The sequence below is a fragment of the Sceloporus occidentalis genome, unplaced genomic scaffold, assembly GCF_023333645.1.
Source record: "Sceloporus occidentalis isolate IW3139 unplaced genomic scaffold, rSceOcc1.0.p SCAF_9, whole genome shotgun sequence".
Taxonomy (NCBI): domain Eukaryota; kingdom Metazoa; phylum Chordata; class Lepidosauria; order Squamata; family Phrynosomatidae; genus Sceloporus; species Sceloporus occidentalis.
In genome coordinates, this window is record NW_028316989.1 from 24,735,531 (window position 1) to 24,756,080 (window position 20,550).

Here is a 20,550-nt window from a genome sequence, read left to right on the forward strand (position 1 = left end):
ATATTTAAACAGGGCTATCATATCACCTCTTAACCTTCTTTTCTCCAGGATGAACATCCCCAGCTCCATAAGTCATTCCTCATAGGGCTTCATGGTTTCCACCTTCACCATTTTGGTCGCCCTCCTTTGGACATGCCAAGAGGTAATATGATAGCCCTGTTTAAATATTTGAAGGGGTGTCATATTGACGATGGAGTAAGCTTATTTTCTTCAGTTCCAGAGAATAGGAGCCGGAACAATGGATGCAAGCTATAGGAAAGGAGATTCCACCTTAACATTAGGAAGAACCTCGTGACAGTAAGAGCTGTTCAACAATGGAATATGCTTCCTCAGAGTGTGGTGGAATCTCCTTCTATGGAAGTCTTTAAACAGAGGCTGGATTACCCTCTGTTGGGGATGCTCTGATTGTGTGTTCCTGCATGGCAGAAAGAAGTTGGACTGGATGGCCCTTGGGGTCTCTTCCAACTCTATGATTCTATGAGAATCTGGAGGGGTTCAGGTTCCCTATCCTTGTCGTACTTTGTCATTTAAACTACGTCCCAGAGCTATTCCACTTCAGGATGAAGGTAGAGGGTCATATGAGAAAATTTACCTTCAGACATAAGGAAATAAACAATTCAGCCATCCAGAAACTTAGCCTTTCAGGAAGAACGGCTGTTGCCTAGCCGTCTTTTCCCCGGCATGCTCGTTTCTCTAAATGAAGAGCTTATTTATTCATGGGAGAACATTCTCTCATAGAAACTACATCCTGCAGTAATGCAGCCCAGATACATTTTTTGCAAATTCAATAAGAACTAGGGCACTCACCATTTAAGGCACAAATACCACTGAGATCAAATAATAAACAAAATGGGTTCTCGTTAAATTTGTTGCAAAAAGCATGAGAAAAAATCACATGCGCTTTTAAACTATGCCTTGGCACACTACTTGGTCCATGAACCAACTGTACATCCCCCAGAGAAGATGCATAGAGGGTGGGGGGAGCTTATTTTTCTCACAAGTTAATGTTGTGTGTCATACACATGCATTTTTATAATAAGCACATGACCTGTATAATTTCATTTAAAAACTTTCTTTTGACATCTAGGCCTACTTGTGTATGCACACTCACCAAGGATATTCATGAAAAATATACACAGAGACATCCTCTGCATTTACAAGATGACAACACATGTAGACATTGAAGAAATGATATAGAAAAATCCTCCGGACTCTATACAAATGAAGCAATTTTTGTTGGTATTGGAGAATCAAGGACCCCCGCATATGTAGTAGTTGTATGTATTGTATAATTAAATAAAGGGCTAAATGTAGGAAAGGTGTTATAAGCAATGCAGAGGATTGCAGTCAAGTTGCAAGAATGCTAAATCACGTTGCAGTTGCTATAAAATTGGTAGTCTAAAATTAAAATGGTGGCAATGTAGAAGGGATGTGAAGGTATGCTAAATTATGTTTGTTTAGGGGCTGAAGCAGATGGCCCAGGAGTGGCTTCTGGCTGCTCCAGTGCCAATCACAGTGGTACCACAGCGACAGCATGGCCTGCTTCTGAAGTGAACCCTTTTGGGACAACTCTTGCTGCCTCAGCATGGCCGCTTCCAGATGTTTTGGGGTGTGTGTCATGTAAACATCATGCCCCTGAAGCAGCTATGTAGATGCTGCTTTACTTGGCCTATCTGTTTTGGGCCTATGTTGCTCTGAAGATTTCAAAGAAATTATGCAGGAGGGAATGCTTAATGTCTCAAGCACTGTGGTTCTCTGAACTGCATCTATGAATCCATGAAGTTAATGGACTAAAATCAAAGGACTAATGTTCTCTGTCTCATAAGGAACAAAGAATATATGCATGTATAATACATGTTGCTCTGTCATTACAACATGCTGAGTAAACCTTACTCATCTCCAAATTTGGTGTCAGGACTGTTTCTACACATGGGTTCGAAAGTGAATCTGCGCAACAAACCTTAACAACCAAATACACAAAAAATTTTTGTGGGTTTTTCGGGCTATGTGGCCATATTCTAGAAGATTTTCTTCCTGACGTTTCGGCAGCATGGCCACATAGCCCAAAAAACCCACAAAAAAACATGGATGCCGGCCATGAAAGCCTTCAACTTCACAAAGACACAAACTGTGGATGGTGCAAATGATAGCTAACATAACTCAAATAATTTGTCATTTTTTTTACTCTGGGCAGGAAGGAGTATCAAAGGATAGACCTCTGCAGATGTAAGGAGCATCAATTTGCAGTTACTGGCCTCACTCACTTGGACTTCTCTCCCCCCTTCATGTGCTTCCTGAAGAATTCCTCCCGGTTTCTTTGCAGGATCTCGTCCTTTGTCAGCTCCTCCCTGTCACCAGCTGCAACAGCAGGGTCCTGCTTGATAGGCGGGGCTGGTTTGGAAGCTGCAACTGTTTCACCTCCAGGAGCTGGGGGGAAAGAGCACTATTTCAATTAACTTTGGGCTTAACTTCAAAAGGCCTGCATAAGCTAACAGTTTAGACCTCTGGCAACAATCCCTGGCATCCTGTTAAAAAGGGAGGAAAAAAAGAAGAAAATAAAATAAATGGGGATGGCAGAAAGAGAGAGAATAGAAAGGGACAACCCATTGCCAGCATGCAAGCTACAACAAAAGGTTCTCATATCTACAGTTGCAGGACCAGAATAAACAAACCCTGATCTCAAAATGTTTAAGGCAACAGTTGTTTTTTTTAAAAAAGCTCATTTTCTCTAGTTCTGTTCACTTACTGGTACTTATGCTCCAGAAGAACATGGGTGATGGTAAAAGTCAATTCCCTAAACCAAAACCAGAGAAGGAAACATCTCTCACATGGGCAAATTCAGTCACGAAAGCTCTCTTCACTCTAGAATGTCCCCAGTTCTTGCTAAAGCAGGAGCTCGACGACAGAACCTCTGTAGCCCCATTTGGTAATTACTTATCTCACTTTCTTCCATGCACAATCTGGGAAAAGCAGCTCTTGCCACAGATTCCAGTAACCCCTCCCTCTCCCTTTGGAACTCACCTTCTTTTTTGAAACCTTTGTTTTTCTTATTTTTAGTTTTCTCTTTTGGTTTCTCTCCTCGACTTTCAATCATCGATTTCACTGTTTTTTGGGACTTTGCTGACTGTTCAAATGTCTTCATGGCAGTGGGAGCTCGGACTTTACTGCTCTCCTCTGCTTCCCTGGTTGCAAAAAACAGGTTTCATAAGTGTGTTCATTCATGGGGTACAAACCAAATTTTTTTTTCTGTGCAATTTGTTTCTCCAGCTTTCTTCTACAGCACAGTTTAAGATTTCAGCTGAAATCCTGATGGTGATGTACGCAGGCATAATGTCAAATGCCCCTTAGCAGCTACTGCAGAAGGAGAAATCCACTATTTCCTTCCTGCACTGAGCCTTTTCCCTCGTCCTTGGCCATTTAATGACTGGCGGAGGGCAGCATTGCCAAGCAGCATCTGACTCTGGTCCTACAGCTGGGCACATCTTTCCTTTGCCATCTGTATTTTTTCCCTTTCAAAACAAAAACCATCCTAGAATCATGTTCTGTCCACTAAAATCTGCTTATGAATTTCTCTTCTAAAAGTAAAGGGTCTGATTTAAATATTTCCAATAGAAACTTATCCTAAAAATATAGTCAAACACTAATCTGGATCTCAGGTTTTCTAAACCTTCTATAAAAACAGAGCAACCTCCCTCCCAACATGCGCCTAATGACCAGCACAAACAAACAAAGAGCACATCCATATAAAACAAAATTTACTGTTATTGGAAATGTGCTAAGAATAAGCATTAGACTCATGAAATTCTTTGCATGGAAGATTATCATTTATGGCAGAAAACAACCACAGTTTCCTGTTTTATCCCGAACATAGCAAACTGTGGTTGGTGCAAATGGTAGCTAAAGCAAAATATTAAAAATACTCTAATTTGATGTTCTTTTGTTGCCTGTTTTATTGAATCATTTCCTGTATTGCTATGTATTTTATATGTATTATCCTACTTGAGCGGCAGGCTAACTCCAACAGGCCTCCTTGGAAGAAGTTTACCCATCCATTAAGAAGCCAAGCCCTCCCTCCAGTCCATCTGCCTTGGTCCAGGCCTCAGAGGTAGAGAAGAACTGCTGGCCCTCATCCCCTTCCCCTCCACCACTCTCTTTTCCTTTTGTGTCGTGTCTTTTTAGATTGTAAGCCTAAGGACAGGGAACCTTCTAATGAAAAGATTGTATGTACAGTGCCGTGTAAATTTACAGCGCTTTATAAATAAAGGTTAATAATAATAATAATCTAATCCTTATCTGATCATTTCTCTTTCATAAAATTAGGACTGCCATCCATTATCATGTGGTGTGCCTCAGGATTTGGATCTGCCCCTCATGCTGTTTAATATTTACATGAAACCTCTGGGAAAGGTCATTCAGCTTTTTGTCTTTCAGTGTCATCAGTATGCTGATGACACACCACACTTTCCATCCAACTCCAAGGAAGCTGTTTCTTTACTAAGCCAGTGTATGCTGTCAGTAATGGACTGGATGAGAGTGAACAAACTGAAACCTAATCCAGACAAGGCATAGGTGTTCCTGGTCAATCAGAAAGCAGATCAGGGAATAGGAATTCAGCATGTGGTGGATGGGGCTATACCCCCCCCCCCCCCCCGAAATCTCAGGCTCAGATTGTGTGCCTGATCTGCACCTGGATGTCCGGGTCTCAGCAATGGCCAGAAGTGCATTTCCACAGTTAAAACTAGTGCTGTGGCTTTGGTGACACATCTCATCTGGACTACTGTAACATACTCTATGTGGGGCTGCCTTTAGAAACTCTTAGGAAACTTCAGAGATCCAAAATGTTGCAGCCAGGCTATTGACTGGGGCTGGGGACAAGGATCATGTGACACCCCCTGGTTGAACCAGCTACACTGGCAACTGGTTCATTTCCAGGCAGAATTCCAAGTGCTGGTTGTGATCTTTGAAGCCCTACACAGCTTGGGTCCACACTGTCTGAAAGACAGTATCTCCTGATATAAGCCAAGTTGTGTGTTAGGATCTACAGGGGAGGGTTTTCTTAGTCCCACCACCCTTGCAGGCCCAACGGGTAGGGACTCGCGAAGGAGCCTTCTCTGTGACTGTTTTTATGGGAGTCCAATTGGCCCCTTCCCTTCTGTCTTTCTGCTGAAGACTTTATTTAGGCACAGCTTTTGAATTTTAATTATGGAGTTCGAGTGTGTGTGTCTCTAATGTGGTGCACTGCACTTTTAACATTTTTAATCTTTTTGTAGAAATCATGTTGTAAACATGTTTTAACCATGGTTTTAATGACATTTAATTCTCTCTTAACACTTTGTCATTAAAGTTTTAATTGTCTTTTTAAAAAACTAGTAAGTCTTCTTAGAGGCCATTTGGGAGAAAAGCGGGATATAAGTGCAATAAATAAATAAGTAGTTTCAATTTTTTTCCTCTTAAACCTGAATGCAATGTGTCAACTCAAGGCTTGTCATGGAACATTAGCATAATGTTTTTCTTAATTGTTAAGTTTGAATGTAGAAAAGAATATTTTACAAGGACACAGAGACTTGTTCTGGGATGTCACACCTCTTGAGCTTTGTTCCAGAGAAATAATTCTCAATGAAGAATTCAGCTGAAACAAATCCAATTTTGATTTTGTTAAAAAAGATCTGTTTTTCACCAGACAGTTTCCCAGCACACACCTTCTCTAGCTATGAATACTGCTTCCCCTCCTAAAGGAGCAAACTGTCCCCATGGCAGCCCACTTAAAGACTTCACCACTGAGTAGCCTAGTGATTGCAACTACTGTACAGTTGCTAAAGCCAGCAGAGAGTGATGAGTGTGCACACTGCTACCAGTAATCTTCATCAGATCTGCCCCGCAGGTTTTCAGGATGCAATAAACCAGACTTGGCTATGGTTGGGAAACCAATGCTTACTAGGCTTAGTTTCAATGGTTTCCTCCAAACACTTAAGGCACATATCTAGCCTGCTGAAATGTGACTAATGAAAGGTATTTTTCTGTTACCGTAGGAGACGTAAAAAATCTTCTTTAAAATCAAAAGTGCCATTGAGAATCCCAAGGGTTCCCTTCTGTTGAAACTCATTTCGATATTTGTCTCGGAACTCCTTATGGACATCATCTATCAACTTATCTACATAGGTTAAAGTCAGGATTTTCTGAAATCCAACCTACAAGAAGAACAAATATTGTTACTAAGAGAACCAGAAGTCTCACATTGACAATGATCACAAATAATTGTTACCATTTCTTCAGAATGACACCATGTGAGTAATGCACAGCCCACTCCTCCCACTTTCAATAATAATAATAGAATTTATTTATACCCCGCCCAATCACTAGGAATCCAGGCGGCTTACAACAGTAGGAAAATACAAAGCAATAGCAATAAACAATAGCAATACACATAAGATAATAAAGAAATATAACATAGCAATACATAGCAAAAAAACATAACAACAACAATAACAGTAATATCGTAGCAATTCAATAATGACAAAAGCCTAACACTGATTACTACATTAAAATCAATAATTATCAAAAAGAATTCCCCATTTCCAACCCCTCATTGGAAAAAACAACAAGCAGATGCCAATAAACAATGAAATAATAAAGGAAATACAGCACAAGTTGCAACTTTACTGTCAATGAAATTACAATAAAAGAATTACAATCTAACAACCTGAAAAGGGGGAGACTAAAAATTAGCAACAAGATAATGTTCTTCTTAGTATTGCTCGAGGCTTTATAGGCCGACGCCCAAGCTGGAGGTCCAGGGCTGGAGGAGGGGGCAAGATGTTAAAGAGCCCTCCCTCACTCAGTCCTCCATTCTCCTCCTGGCAGTCCATGGCTGGGAATTAATAGGTAAGGAAATGCATTATGCCATATCAAGACCAGCCTTCACGTGTATCAAGACCAGTGCAACTGAACCAACCATGATTCATAAATCAACAATTTGGGGGTTAAATCTGCTTTATAAACTTGGCTTGTTTGGATGCATTTAACCATAATCCCAGGCTCAGATATCTCTTCCGGGTATGTTTACTCACTCATGTGAACAGTAGGCTGAACACACCCAACGGCAATTTCCTCAACAAAGAGGGTTTTTTAAATATATTGTTACATGCAAAGGTAGCATTAATTAGTTAAAAAGGGGCCATCTCTCAATTGAAGTCTAACTTTTCTGAATAATCCAAACACAAGATGTTGCCCTTGTCATGAAGTCTGATACAAGACTGATGTTCCATAGAATGTACTCCAAATCACAGGAAACAAAAAGGACATTCTGAAACCTTTAGTAATAATACATCCCCAATGAGTGTTCTCTATGTCAGAACTCTGTTTCCATTCCTGTAGTATTTTGGAAATGGATTTTTAAACAGATTAAAGTCCATAATAGCTCACTTACCACAAAGACAAGCTCAAACTGATTGTCCAGTTTATACTTCAGCGTAAGGGCTTCATGGGTGAAAGAGTTACTCCCACCTCGCTCCTGAGAAGACAAGGAAGCAATATATTAGAAGAAGCCAATGGGAAGGTCAAACCCTGCACTGCAGGAACTGTCAAGATTAGGGTTCTACTGTCCCAACCCCCATTCAGTAGAGTTAGTGCTTTGCTGGCTGTCAGTGCTTTGCAGGAGGGTTGGGGGAAATAGCTTGGCTATTCCAGAAGGTTCTGAATATGCTCTGCGCAGGCACAGGAATACCCCAATTGTGTGAATTCACAGATGGTCACTCAACAGTGACGGGTAAGCAACCTGTCCTTTCATTCCACAGACCTCTGCTATTTCACCTCTACAGAGCTTTTTCCTAGCCTAAACCCCCTAACGGCATCAAATCCTAGCTGATCTTGGAGGCTAAGCAGGGTCAGTCCTGATTAGTACTTGTATGGGAGACTGCCAATGAATACCAGGTGCTCTAAGCTAGATTTCAGAGGAAGGAACTGCCAAAACCAGTTCTGACAATTCCTTGTTTAAGAAAACCCTATGACATACATGGGGTCACCATAAATCAACAAGCAACCTGAAAGTCCATACACACACTTCTTTTATATATTATAAGCCATGAATCTACAGAAAAAAATACTGCTTTTTGTACTAGGTAACACAGGCATTGAATAAATAAATGCAACATACCTGTCTGAACTGACAAGTCAATGGTAAGCCCACATTTGTATATGTTTCAATAGAAAGACATGTGAGTTATGAATAAAGGGCAAGCAAAACCAATTCAAGTCAATGAGGCTGATCTCAGGTTAAAATAATATACAGTAGGCCCTTCTTATACAACACATTTGTTATACATGAATTCAAGCATCCACAGCTTGAAAAGGTTCAAAAAAAGTTGAAATTTCAAATATCAAACCTTGATTTTCCATTTTTTATAAGGGACACCATTTTGCTATGTCATTATATTTAATGGGACTTGAGCATCCACGGATTTTTTTATCCACGGGGGAATCTTGAAACCAAACCCCAGCGGATAACAAGGGCCCACTGTATTCAGTTAGAATTAAGTCTCAGTGGTCTTCTAACAGCCTATATATATAATAAAAATAAAAATAAAAAAAACTTTTATTTATATCCCGCTTATTTGTAAGAAACATGAACGTTGGTACTTACCCGTGATACGTTCATTTCCAGCAGACGAGGGTCCTAGCATCCTGTATTCTGGGTTAAGCTCCTCCTATTCGCTCCTGTAGGCAGGGACAATAAACAAAAGACCAGCCCCTATATAGGGAGGAGCTAACCCCTCTGGGCCTCAGTCAATAACAAGCCAAGCGACTAGTAAGGTAAATCAAGGAACTGAACTTTAGTAACATCAGCTAAGGGTTAACTAGAACACCTTAGAAAAAACTAGTCCAAGAACAAACAAGAACTCAGAAAAACCAATCCAGCAACAAGAAGAACAAGGCAGGTCCACCAACAGGCAGGCAGGGTCGGAGGCCGCAGGCAGCACCCGGGTGGGCAGGATGCTAGGACCCTCGTCTGCTGGAAATGAACGTATCGCTGGTAAGTACCAACATTCGTTTTCCCAGCAGACAGGGTCCTAACCTCCTGTATTCTAGAATTTACAAAAGCCCTCTCGAACTGGGAGGGAAGTGCTACTAGGAGACTGTGGCCCCCGACACAATCTGTTGGAGGATCCTCCTTACAAATGACGCCTCAGCAGACTGAGACACATCCAGTTTGTAATGTCTTATGAAGGTCGAAGGCGACTTCCATGTGGCCGCCCTGCAAATGTCTGACTGGGAGGTGCTAGTGGCCAGAGCCACAGAGGTAGATGCACTCCTGGTTGAGTGCGCCATCACCCCCTCAGGTGGAGTGAGATCAAGCGTTCGGTAGCTCTCTTGAATACTAGACCTGATCCACCTACTCAGAGTCGAGGCAGATACCTCGCACCCCAAAGAGCCCAGGAGAAAAGGAAATGAACAACATTTCAGATGACTTTAAGGTTGAAGTCCTCTTGATGTAGATTTTGAGGGCTCTGCGCACATCCAATGTGTGCCAGGTCTTTTCCAAGTCCTTCTTAGGATCAGGGCAGAATGAAGGCAGGAGAATGTCCTGTGATACCTGAAAGGCTGAGTTGACCCTAGGCACGAAGGTAGGGTCTGGACGAAGGCACACTGAGACTGGCCTAAAAATACACAAGTCTTTACGTACTGACAGGGCCCCAGCTCTGACACCTATCTGGTGGAGGTAATGGCCATGAGGAAGATGACCTTGAGGGAGAGGTGTTTGAGGAGGCCTCCCGAAGGGACTTGATCGTCCCAACCATCAGCGCCTTTAAGACCGTGTTCACATCCCAAGATGGAAAACGATGTCTGGTGGGCTGGCCCTGTTGGAAACTCCCCTCAACAGCCTCTTAATGTGAGGATGGCCGCCATTCTAGCTGCTCTCATGAGCAGAACCGACGTGATGGCAGACACCTGCCTTATAACCATGTTGGGTCTTAGTCCGTTTTTAATGCCATCTTGGATGGACTATAGCAGGTCAGCCATTGAAAACCTGAAGCAGTCGATGAGAACTTGTCTAAAAGGTGGATTATGTGATCAATCAGCATAGAACCTGATCTAATCTGGACCTATGGCAGCTTCCAGCCTATCACTGATCACCTTGTCAACTGGTTTTAGCAATGAAGGTGATATTAAGGTGATTTCACGTGTAGCAATTAAAACTTACTGCTCTGAAAGAGGAATGTTAATGTCTGACCTCCAACTAATATTTCAAAACAATGTGCAGTTCTTTACTGGAACATCTGTGAACCTGTGTAAAATAAGACTAATTCCATGGTTAGGCAAGGGAGACACTGGATTAAGCTTACCTCGCAGACATTGGTGTCCATGCAGAAGTGTGGATGCACTCTGTGTTAACAGGGCCTGTGGTCAGAATTAAGTCTGATTTCATCTGAGGATGAACTTGTCTAGAGGCTTCAAAAATCACCCCAGCTCCATGTAGCAGGCTATCATCAACCTGTATGAAGGCTGAGGGGTCTCCCGGCTGAATGAACTGCTGATTAAGAAGTCATGAAATGGGAACAGAGGGCTTGGCAAGGATAGCCCTCTGGTATCTAATTTCGAGGAGAGGATTTTCTCCACAAAAAGGATCTGTCAAAGGAAAACAAACCTAAATTTTAAATAGTATAGTGGGCCCTTGACATGTACTGGAGTTGGATTCAGAACTTTGCATGGATACCAAATCCATGGAAGCTCAAGTCACATAAAATATAATGGCATAGTAAAATCACAGTTCGGTTTTCTTGGGATTTTTAAAATATATTTATATATAATTATATTTATATTATATATTTACAAGCTGTGGGCATATAGGTGGCTGGTGTAAGTCTCTATATGGAGCTGTATGATATATTAAATCTGAGCAGATGTGCTAGCAGAAAACAAGGCATAGGCACTAGGAAGTCCATTTTCCCAGCCTCAGAAAGCAGTGGACAATAGTGGTTTTTGGACCAGACCTTGGCATGAAAACCCAGTCAGGAATAAGACACTCAGCCACACAGCAGCTAACCTTATATAACAATAAAATCATAGAATCATGGAGCTGGATGAGACCACAAGGGCCATCAAGTCCAACCCCCTGCCATGTAGGAAATCATAATCAAAGCATGCCCAACAGTATGGAAAGAAATCTTGTAGCACCCTGAGACCACTAAAAGAAAGAGATTGGCAGCATGAACCTTCATGGCCTTGAACCCAACTCATCATATGCATGATAGACCTTGTTACAATAGGCCTATCCAGGGCAGGGAACAGTTGAATGGCAAGCCCATCAGCAGGCATTCTTATTTAAAGTGTAACTATCTAGACAAGGTAAGAGGTACAGTGCGTCCTCGCCTTACGCGGGGATCTGTTCCGGATCCCTCCACGTAAGGCAAATTCCGCCTATGCTCAAGCCCCATTGTTTCCAATGGGGCTCGTACACGGCGGCTGCGGCGGCACACGGGACGCAACGGGCGTGCGTGCCCATTCAATTGAATGGGACACACCGCCCCTTCCACCCCGCGGGTTGAGCGTGTATGCTCAAGCCACGTATGGTGCGGGCGCGCTGTAATTGTGATCTTTGTGGCAGACTCCTCAGGGCTCTGTAGGATGTCTGAATGGGATTTGAAGCAACCCCTTAGCAGAAAAACTTGATTATATTGTTTTAAAACACTCATGGAGGAAGGGGGGTTTCTCCCCCCCATGGAGAGGAGGCTGTTTGTTTGTTTTTGATAAGAATTTTTCTTAACCCCCTGTATTAGTGAGAACCATCTCATATGAGATGTTTTTACCAAAGATCCTCAATGCATGTAAGCATTAGAGGTCTACTGAGTGACCAGAGGCCTTCTCCTTGCTTGAGTCACCCTGTTTATTAGCATTTAAATGAATCTGTATTGTTAAAGCTTATGCTCTTAATGAGAAGTGCTATGGCTGATAATATATTACACAAAGGAGGTAGAACTATGTGCTCATCTAAGTCTTAGGCTGTTCTAGCTAAGGCAAAAAGGCTCTGGCCCAAATGGAGACAGGGATGGAGGCCCATGAGGAAGGAAGAAAAGTCATCATGTTGACTTATGGCTAGCCCCTTCCCTTGTTGAATTAATTTCCAGGCATCTTCTCTGGCCTGGAAAAAAGAGAGGGGGGTGAGCAGAAACAGCACAACTCAAACCTCATGGGCTAACAGTAATAAAATGAACACCAGAAAAAGTTAACCAGTATCTCTTGTAAATATGAGCCCCCAGACCTGTTGCTGTGGGGGCTCTCCCCTCCCTTATTTGCCCCATCAAGGGAGGCTGCCTGGGCAGTAGCTTCTTCCAAGCACTGAGGAAACTGCTCTAAGGTCCCATACAGACAGGCCAAAATAAAGCTGCTTCGGGTCACTTTGGAGGTATGCTGTTTCAATGATGCATGCGTCCTAAGAGTCCAGAAGCTGTGCCAAATCTGTGCTCTAGTCCTTAGGACTGGACCATGGCTTTGGCGTGGCTTCCGGCCTCTTAGGACACATGCATCATTGAAAGAGCATACCTCCAAACTGACTCGAAGCAGCTTTATTTTGGCCAGTCTGTAAGGGGCCTAAGTTAGCAGTGACTGAAGACCATTTGTAACCATGGGTAGATAGCTGCATATGGCCTGTAGTGTAGCCCTGATACTCACAGGGCACTTTGTTTTATTTATGTTTGAGACAGCCCCAACTTCAAGATGGGGTTTACAGCTTAGCCCTTTTAATCTCAGGCAGGCTTTATAGAAACCTAGTTGCATGATAGAAGCTAGCTTGGTCCTCAACTCCCTTCCCACTTGCATAGGTAGCTGGGAAGGGCAGAGGGGCTGCTGTGGGACATGACTCTACATTTACCTGAGGTATGTCTGTGTCCTGAGAAAGGATAATCTCTGATGGAAAGGAGAGGCCAAGCGCTCAAGCTGTTCTCTCAAGAGTGCCACAGTTTGGGGCAGCCAAACACAATTGGGGGTGAAGGGAACTCTCCACCCATGATATCCACAAGTGGTTTTCTCCTTTTTGTTGTTGTAATTTTTGGGGAGGGAACACAGGAGGATTTGTATCCATGTGATCTCTCATAGACTCCTTGGGTTGGAAGAGACCCCAAGGGCCATCCAGTCCAACACCATTCTGCTATGCAGGAACTCTCAATCAAAGAATACCTGATAGATGGCCCTCCAGCCTCTGTTTAGAAGTGGGTGGCAGAGGCCATGCTCTCTCTGGGGAGAACATGAATCCACTTTGTGCTTTTTTGTGGGATGCTCTGTGGCAGCCAAAAAATACCATTTTAGAGTTGGAAGCTTCAGCTCCTGCTGGACCAAGTCTAGCTTCCTTTACAGCCATGTGGCTGTACAACATAGAGGAGGAGTCCTCTGCTTCCTTACACACCATCTCATTATAAGAATTCAAAAGGAATGTGCAGGATCCCTGGCAACACCACCATGTGTTTCCCAGTCTGCAAAAGGATCCCCCACACTTATTGGGGTCCTGGGTGCCATTGGGGCCAGAGATGGGAAGGGAGGAGGAGACCAAGGGTTTATGCCCCCATCTGTCCTCCTGGCAGAGTCCCAAACCTTATGCTAGGCATAGTGCCTGCAATGGCCATGGCAGAGGTCTCATGGCAATGCCTGCCCTGAACGAGGACATTAGATCTGGCAAAGGTTCCTTGCTGGATAGAGAGAGAGAGGGCCCCTGGTACTCACCTCTTCTCCTGTGTCTTCTGGCTGGCTTGCCTTTCTGACCTTGGCCCTGTTTCAGGCTGTACAGAGGTGATACAGAGAAATCCTTTGCCATGGCTTTTGGCTGGCCTGTCCTCTGAACTCTGGCCCCAATGGGCTGAGCAGAGATGCTGAGAAGCGAAGTTTCCATGACTTCTGGCCCGTTTCCTCACTGATCCCTGGCCTTAAACAGGCTAGGCAGAGGTGATGTGGAGAACCAGAGACATGGAGGGGAAACCCCTCACCGTCTGTTCCCACGGCTTCCATGTGCTGCAATGCTGTTTACAGAAATCTCCTGTGCTCCCACCATGAAAGGGGGGCAGCTTTGGAGGAGAGGGAGAGTCATTGGCAAAACCAAGACCTTTCTCCAATCCTGGGAGCCCTTGCCATATTAAGTCTTTCTTCATGCTTCCAAGGCAGCAAGAGAGAAAGGACTGGAGTGGCTGTAGTGAAGAAACTGCAGAGCAACAGCAAACACATCCCAATGGGTCTGCCTCTGAAGCCAGCTCCCTCTGTTGAGCTGGCAGACCCTGAGCTAGGGAAGCCTGAGCTAAGGATGACCCTTAGCCAGTGCTCTTGGGAACCTCTGCCATAGCCACCACCAAGGAAGGGGGGAAAGGCAGGAGAGAGGAGAAGAAGGGAAAGCCAAGGAAGCTCTCAAACCACTTTCGGAGAAAGGAAAAACTTTGCTGGCTCTAAGAGACACATCCTGCTAGGAGCTTAGGCAGGAACAAGACTGAGGCCCAGGGGGCTTAGCTCCTCCCTATATAGGGGCCGGTCTTTTGTTTATTGTCCCTGCCTACAGGAGCGAATAGAAGGAGCTTAACCCTGAATACAGGAGGCTAGGACCCTGTCTGCTGGGAAAAATCAAAGCAGCTTCCAACAATTAAAATATACAGATAAACTGAAATAGTAATAATACAAATATATACAATCTATACTTAAACTTACGGTACATTACAATTAAATGCAGAAAAAAATAGAGCTGATATTCCTTATTCCTCTATTATTATTATTATACAACTATATAAAGTTAATTATATTATAGTCTTTTCATTATCTATCTATTTCTTAAATAAATATATCTATTGTAATACTATCTCATATATATATGAGAGAATGGCAATGGCAAACCTCCTTTGAGCATACCTGGCCAAGAAAACTCCATGATAGGTAACTCAGAAATGACTTGAATCACAGAGTTGAAAGAGACCACAAGGTCCGTCCAGTCCAACTCTCTGGCACACAACAACAACACAATCCAGTTAATTGCCTTCGACCCACTGGGACCCTATGAACGAGAGGCCTCCAGATCACCCAATGCTCTGGCAGATTCACGGCTGTGGCTTCCCTGATTGAGTCTATCCATCTGAAATGTCATCTTGCTCTTTTCTTACTGCCCTCTACTTTACCAAGCATGCTTTGATCATTCACGGATTTTATTAATATGTTCTCTCTACAAATATCCAGTGCAACTCTATGAACAGCTTTAACTAAAATTTGCACTGAAAGACCTAGAGATTCCTAGAGAACCCACTCTACTAGGCCTTTGTAGCTCCTCCGGCGCAGTTCTATGGTCAGTGTCTGTTGGCCGCTGACCACAGAGTTGTGCTGAAGGACCTAGAGACTCCTAGAGAGGTGTCCTCTCAGGTAAAAACGTGGTGTTTTTGTTATTTGTGTTTTTTTACATATTCACAGGGGTCTTGTGCCCTAACCCCAGAGAATGTGGAGGGACAAGTGTCTTTAGTCCTTTCTTCTCCCTCTTTGCCATCTGACATCAGAGGAGAGAAAGGCCAGCCAGCTCCATCAGGCCTGGCCTAAAGGAAGAAGCAGGGCCCTCCTGGCTCCAGTCCCTCTGCCTTGGTCCAGGCCTCTGAGGGAGAGGAGGACTGCTGGACCTGATCCCCTTCCCACTGCCATTCCCTTCTCCTTTTGTGTCTGGTCTTTTTAGAAGGGAAACCTGTGGGCAGAAATTGTCTAATTCACTATCTGTAAGTCTGCTGTGAGAGCCTTTCTGGCTGAATACAGTAAATAAATACAACTGCCTCCTCAGTTTAGTCCTCTGTGCTTCCAGGGAGAGTTCGGGCCTGAAGTTTGGGTCTTTTTAGTGCCTCTCCAAAGGTGCCTATTGCTTCCCTCCTCTTGCCAGCTTCCTCTCACAAACACACATAGAAATGGGAAAAGCTGTGTTTCAAACAATTTCGCCTTTTTATAAGCAATCTTTTAATAAGCAACCTAATTGAATATTGTAACAATTTAATTCTGTGTTAATGTATCACTTTCCGACATTTTAAATTGTATGGGGCCCAGATCTGTGTAACTTTGCAGCACGATATAAATAAGGCTTAAATAAAGCAGGCCTCCAAAGACGGATAGCCCTTCCGCCTTCAAGGTCGGCTCCGTTTCAATTACTCCAGAATTACGCCGCTGACGTAACTATTTTGATGGTTGGACTGTTATTATCTCTAATTGTGGGAGGGTTTTAGGGGTTAATTGTAATTTTTGTATTCTGTCTTCGTATTTTTTATTATGTTGTATTTTTATTATGTTGTAATCCTGCTTTGATCTTCAGGGAGAGGCAGGAAACATAAATAAATCACGTTGTTATTATTATTATTATTATTATGAAGAACAACAATAAATAAAAGAGCAGGATTATAAATCAATAAATATAATAACAATAATCCAATAGCATGAACAATCCTAACGTTAGTATTTAAGGATACATCTTATTGTTTCGGGATGCCGTCTAATTCCAAGACCTACAGACTGATGGATTATTGTAACTGCTTCTTAGGGTATTGTTTCAGTGTGTGTGTGTGTGTATTGTGAGCTGCCTTGGGTCCCAACGGGGAGAAAGATGGGATGAAAATAAAGCAAATAAGAACAGACACCCGAAGCACACTGCAGCAGGGCGGATCCAGTTCGAGGCCGGTTTAACCGCCCAGTGCCAGGGAATTCTGGGAAGTGTAGTTCTGTGAGGCACGGAGCCTTCTCCGCCAGAGGGAGCTCTGCTGCCACAACAAACTACAACTCCCGGGGTTCCCTAGCCCTGACCCAGGGCAGCCCAAGCGGCCTCGAACTGGGCTATGGTTGTTTCTGGGCGTGTTTTGGAAGAGAGACCCAGCCCCGAGGAAGGCGAAGCGAGGGGCTCACCTGGAGCAGGACCGAGCGGATGAGCGCGTTGACGGGCGCCGTGCAAGCCGCCGCCGCGGGGCCCCGCACCCCTTGGAAGCACCAAAGCACCAGGCCTCCCTTGCTGAAGATAGTGAAGAAGTCGAGCATGGCGCCGCCGGGGCTCCGGGCCTGGCGCCGGGGGAAAGGGAGACCGAGGGGCGACAGGGAACCAGCCCACGTCACATTAGCCTTCAGCCGTTTGGCTCACTTCCGCCGGAAGCGGCTCGTGTTAGGAAGAGGTGGGACCGCGTCGAAAAGGGAGAATGTGATTGGACCGCGCAACGTTCCGAGGACCATAGAGACTTGGGCAAGAGCGGCGAGTAGTGCGGCTACATCGGCCTCGGGGGCGGGGCTAGGATGACGTCAGCGGGACGCGTAGCCATTGGTTTGTGAGTGCGAGGCGAAGAGGGGAAGGGATGCCAACGCTGAGTTGCCTCACGATCAAGGAGGCGATGTGGCGGCGGATTGGTCCAAAATGGGGGGCGGAGTCTAGTTAAAAAGAGGATGGTGCTGAGGGAGGGGGTATTTCGGGAGGGCGCGTCCAATAAGAGCGGGAGGGAGGAAATGGGCGTGGCTTCCGGTGGGGTATAAAAAGGCCGTCCCTGAGGCGAAGCTTCATTTCGGAGAAGGAGGAGCTAGCGAAGGGTAGACGAAGGATGCTACGCAGGCGGAGCGTGCGTCTTTTCTTGTCGGCAACGCGACCAGAAGGACCGCATCCAGCGGCGCTGCGTTCTCCGACCCTGACGGAGCTTCGGAGGCCGCTTCGTACTAGCGCCCCGCGGCGTTACGACCCTTTCCGAGGTGGGAAGCGCAGCGCCCAAGCACACAGAGAGGGAACCTGGTTTGGGAGAGCTTCTCGTGGCCCCGTCCCCTGCTCTCGCCTTCTGGGCCTCGGAGTCGGTTGTGGGAGGCTGTGTCCAGCTCCGCTCCGCGCCACAACCAACTCCGAGGCCCAGAAGGCGAGAGCAGGGGACGGGGCCTTGAAAGGCGCTCCCGAAGCGGGTTCTCTCTCAGGCCTGTTACAGACTGCCGAAATAAGGGTCTCTTTGGAGGTGTGCTGTTTAAATGAAGCATGCATCCTAAGAACCCGGAAGCTGCACCAAAGCTGCCCTCCAGTGCTTAGGACTAGAGTGTGGCTTTGGCGCGGCCTCCGGACTCTTAGGACCCAGGCATCATTTAAATAGCATACCTCCAAAGAGACCCCAAGCAGTTTTATTTTGGCGGTCTGTAACAGGCCTCAGTGTGAATGCAGCCAGGCGAACGGAAAACCCAAGGCGATTTAGAAGCCCTCCGTTGCGATCTGTAAACGCATAACCCCCCCTTCCCTTTCCCTAGAAGAGTACAAAGATACATGGAAGTAAACCTAAGGGAAAGACTCAGGGAGCTGGGGATGTTTAGCTGGAGAAAAGAAGGTTAAGGGATGATATGATAATAGCCCTGTTTAAATACTTGAAGGGATGTCATATTGAGGAAGGAAGAAGCTTGTTTTCTGCTGCTCCAGAGAATAGGACCCGGAGCAATGGATGCAAGCTCCAGGAAAAGAGATTCCCGCTCAACATTAGGAGGGACTTCCTGAGAGTAAGGGCTGTTTGACAGAGGAACACACTCCTTCCTCTGGGATTTTGGTGGAGTCTCCCTCCTTGGAGGCTGTCTTTAAGCAGAGGCTGGAGGGTCATTGGGGATGCTTTGACTGAGAGTTCCTGCATGGCAGAAGAAGGGGCTTGGACTGGATCGGGGCCCTTGGGGTCTCTTCCAACTCTGATTCTATACCACATATATTTCACTGTAAGTCGACTGTGTATAAGAGGAGGGCAGGATTTTGATATGGTAAGCTAAGGGTAAAACTTAGGGACATACAACAAAGAATCTAAATGATGAAGCAAAGGGAAACAATGCTAAAGCACCTACAAAATTCTGGCAGGCATAACTGTTTGTGCTCAGCCTGAAGGCTGGATGGGAGAGAGAGCAGAGGGCAGGCATTGCCTCCAGGACGCATTGCACTTTTGCCAAGCACCAGGGATGTTCCCTTTTCTGAGCCGAAATACAATGTTCACATTGACCTGTGGATAAGACCCCAGGTTTTTGGGGTCAGTTTTTTGACTAAAGTTTCTAGACTTCTACATGGGTATATAAGTAACTGCAGTGTATTATATGTATTAAGTATGTAAGGTGACACAAAACACAATTCCTGTAAGCTTTAGAAATCATAAGTTTTTTCTCCAGGAAAAGCTGCTTTTAAAAAACCTGCAAGGAAGTAGCAGTAAGTGTGGTTTATATGTTGTTTTAAGCTAATGTAGAGAAAATGATTGCAGACTGAAATTAATTCCACTTCTTGGAAGATGAACTGAAGCACTTGGACCAGGCTCTACAGGCCAATGGTTATTCCAGCTCAGACATCAGAAGGGCTGCCAGGCCCAGGAAAACCCAGAGGAGTGAAGACAAGCAGCCACCCAAAGGGAAGGTATTTCTACCATACATCAAAGGAGTCACAGACAGAATAGGCAAAGTGGTGAGGAAGCACAACCTGCAAATGGTTTACAAACTGATGAACAAAATCCAGCAAATGCTTCGCTCAGCCAAGGACCAGAGAGACCCTTTCACAGCCACAGGAGTTTAGCGCATACCATGCAGCTGTGGAAAGTCTCCATAGGGACCACCAAACGCAGTGTGCAAACAAGAATCAAGGAACACGAGAGACACTGCAGACTGAGTCAGCCAGAAAAATCAGCAGTAGCAGAATATGCCACAAACCATCCTGGGCATAAAATACTGTTTGAAAACACTGAAGTTCTGGACCATGCCAACCACTACCATGTCAGGATGCACAAGGAAGCCATTGAAATCCACAAACACCTGGACAATTTCAACCGGAAAGAAGAAACCCTTAAACTGAACAAAATATGGCTACCAGTGCTGAGGAATAGCAAAATTAGGACTCAGCAAATGCAAATGGGAAACCATTCAAAGTCAGGGGCTTTCCCAGCAGATCATGATCACCAATTAGCAGACATTAATCCTCATTTGCATTAGCCTCCCAGGCTGAGGCCAGCCATCAACACAAAACAATACACATGCAAATCACTTCCTCATTCCCAGGCTCACAGTGTGTGTGTGTGTGTGTGTGTGTGTGTGTGTGTATACATACACTTTTTCCAGGCAAAGCATTCTCTGAAGATGCCAGCCACAGATGCTGGCAAAACATCAGGAAGAAACTTTTCTGGAACATGGCCACATAGCCCGAAAAGCCCACAAAAACCATGAAATTAAATGCATTGGGCCTTATTCCAGTGATGATGAGCTCACTGGGTAAAAAGCATTTCAGAGTCCATATTCTGTTAATAATTCGAAAGTTTGCACACTCTTCTATCTCTCTCATCTCCAATCAACATGTTGAGTCAATATCTGGGGTTCAGTATCAGAACATTGAAATAAAGAAACATTTAATGTTTTAAAATCTTCCATCGTGTCCCTATGCCACTAGCAAAGGCTGAGGCAAGACCTGGGAAGCCAAGGCCTCCTTCCTACATGGAAGTCAATCCCACTGCAAAGCCACTGTTAGACTTTAAACCTCTCTCTCACTCTTTCCCAGCTTAGCTTCATAAAGCCACTGCCAAGATTTACTACCCCACCACACATACACTCAGTTTC

The 20,550-nt window shown here is 44.7% G+C and overlaps 3 protein-coding genes across 6 annotated transcripts in view; 2 read left to right on the forward strand and 1 right to left on the reverse strand.

Moving 5' to 3' along the window:
• The window catches only part of SIRAL1 (SIR2 antiphage like 1), a 39,074-nt gene extending 36,797 nt beyond the window's left edge, over positions 1–2,277 (forward strand). The window contains exon 9 of the mRNA XM_089537801.1: positions 2,195–2,277. The gene's annotated coding sequence lies outside the window, so the exon portion shown is untranslated. The remainder of the gene's footprint in view (positions 1–2,194) is intronic.
• SRPRA (SRP receptor subunit alpha) overlaps positions 1–17,111 on the reverse strand; it is a 34,508-nt gene extending 17,397 nt beyond the window's left edge. The window contains exons 1-5 of one of the 2 annotated variants that reach the window (XM_089537795.1): positions 16,882–17,111; positions 7,427–7,510; positions 6,025–6,188; positions 3,022–3,182; positions 2,265–2,427 (exon numbers count right to left, since the gene is read on the reverse strand). In XM_089537795.1, coding sequence (XP_089393921.1) covers positions 2,265–2,427; positions 3,022–3,182; positions 6,025–6,188; positions 7,427–7,510; positions 16,882–17,010 — 701 coding nt within the window. In that variant the 5' untranslated portion in view covers positions 17,011–17,111. Of the gene's footprint in view, positions 1–2,264; positions 2,428–3,021; positions 3,183–6,024; positions 6,189–7,426; positions 7,511–10,340; positions 10,377–16,881 lie in introns of those variants that run through there. The other variant, XM_089537796.1, reaches the window with a different exon arrangement.
• A 424-nt stretch (positions 17,112–17,535) lies between these two features.
• The window catches only part of FOXRED1 (FAD dependent oxidoreductase domain containing 1), a 34,397-nt gene continuing 31,382 nt past the window's right edge, over positions 17,536–20,550 (forward strand). For all 3 annotated transcript variants that reach the window (XR_016282298.1, XR_016282299.1, XM_089537813.1), the window contains exon 1: positions 17,536–17,703. Coding sequence is in view for 1 of the 3 variants with exons in the window: in XM_089537813.1 (XP_089393939.1) it covers positions 17,559–17,703 (145 nt within the window). In the remaining 2 variants the exon portion in view is untranslated. The remainder of the gene's footprint in view (positions 17,704–20,550) is intronic.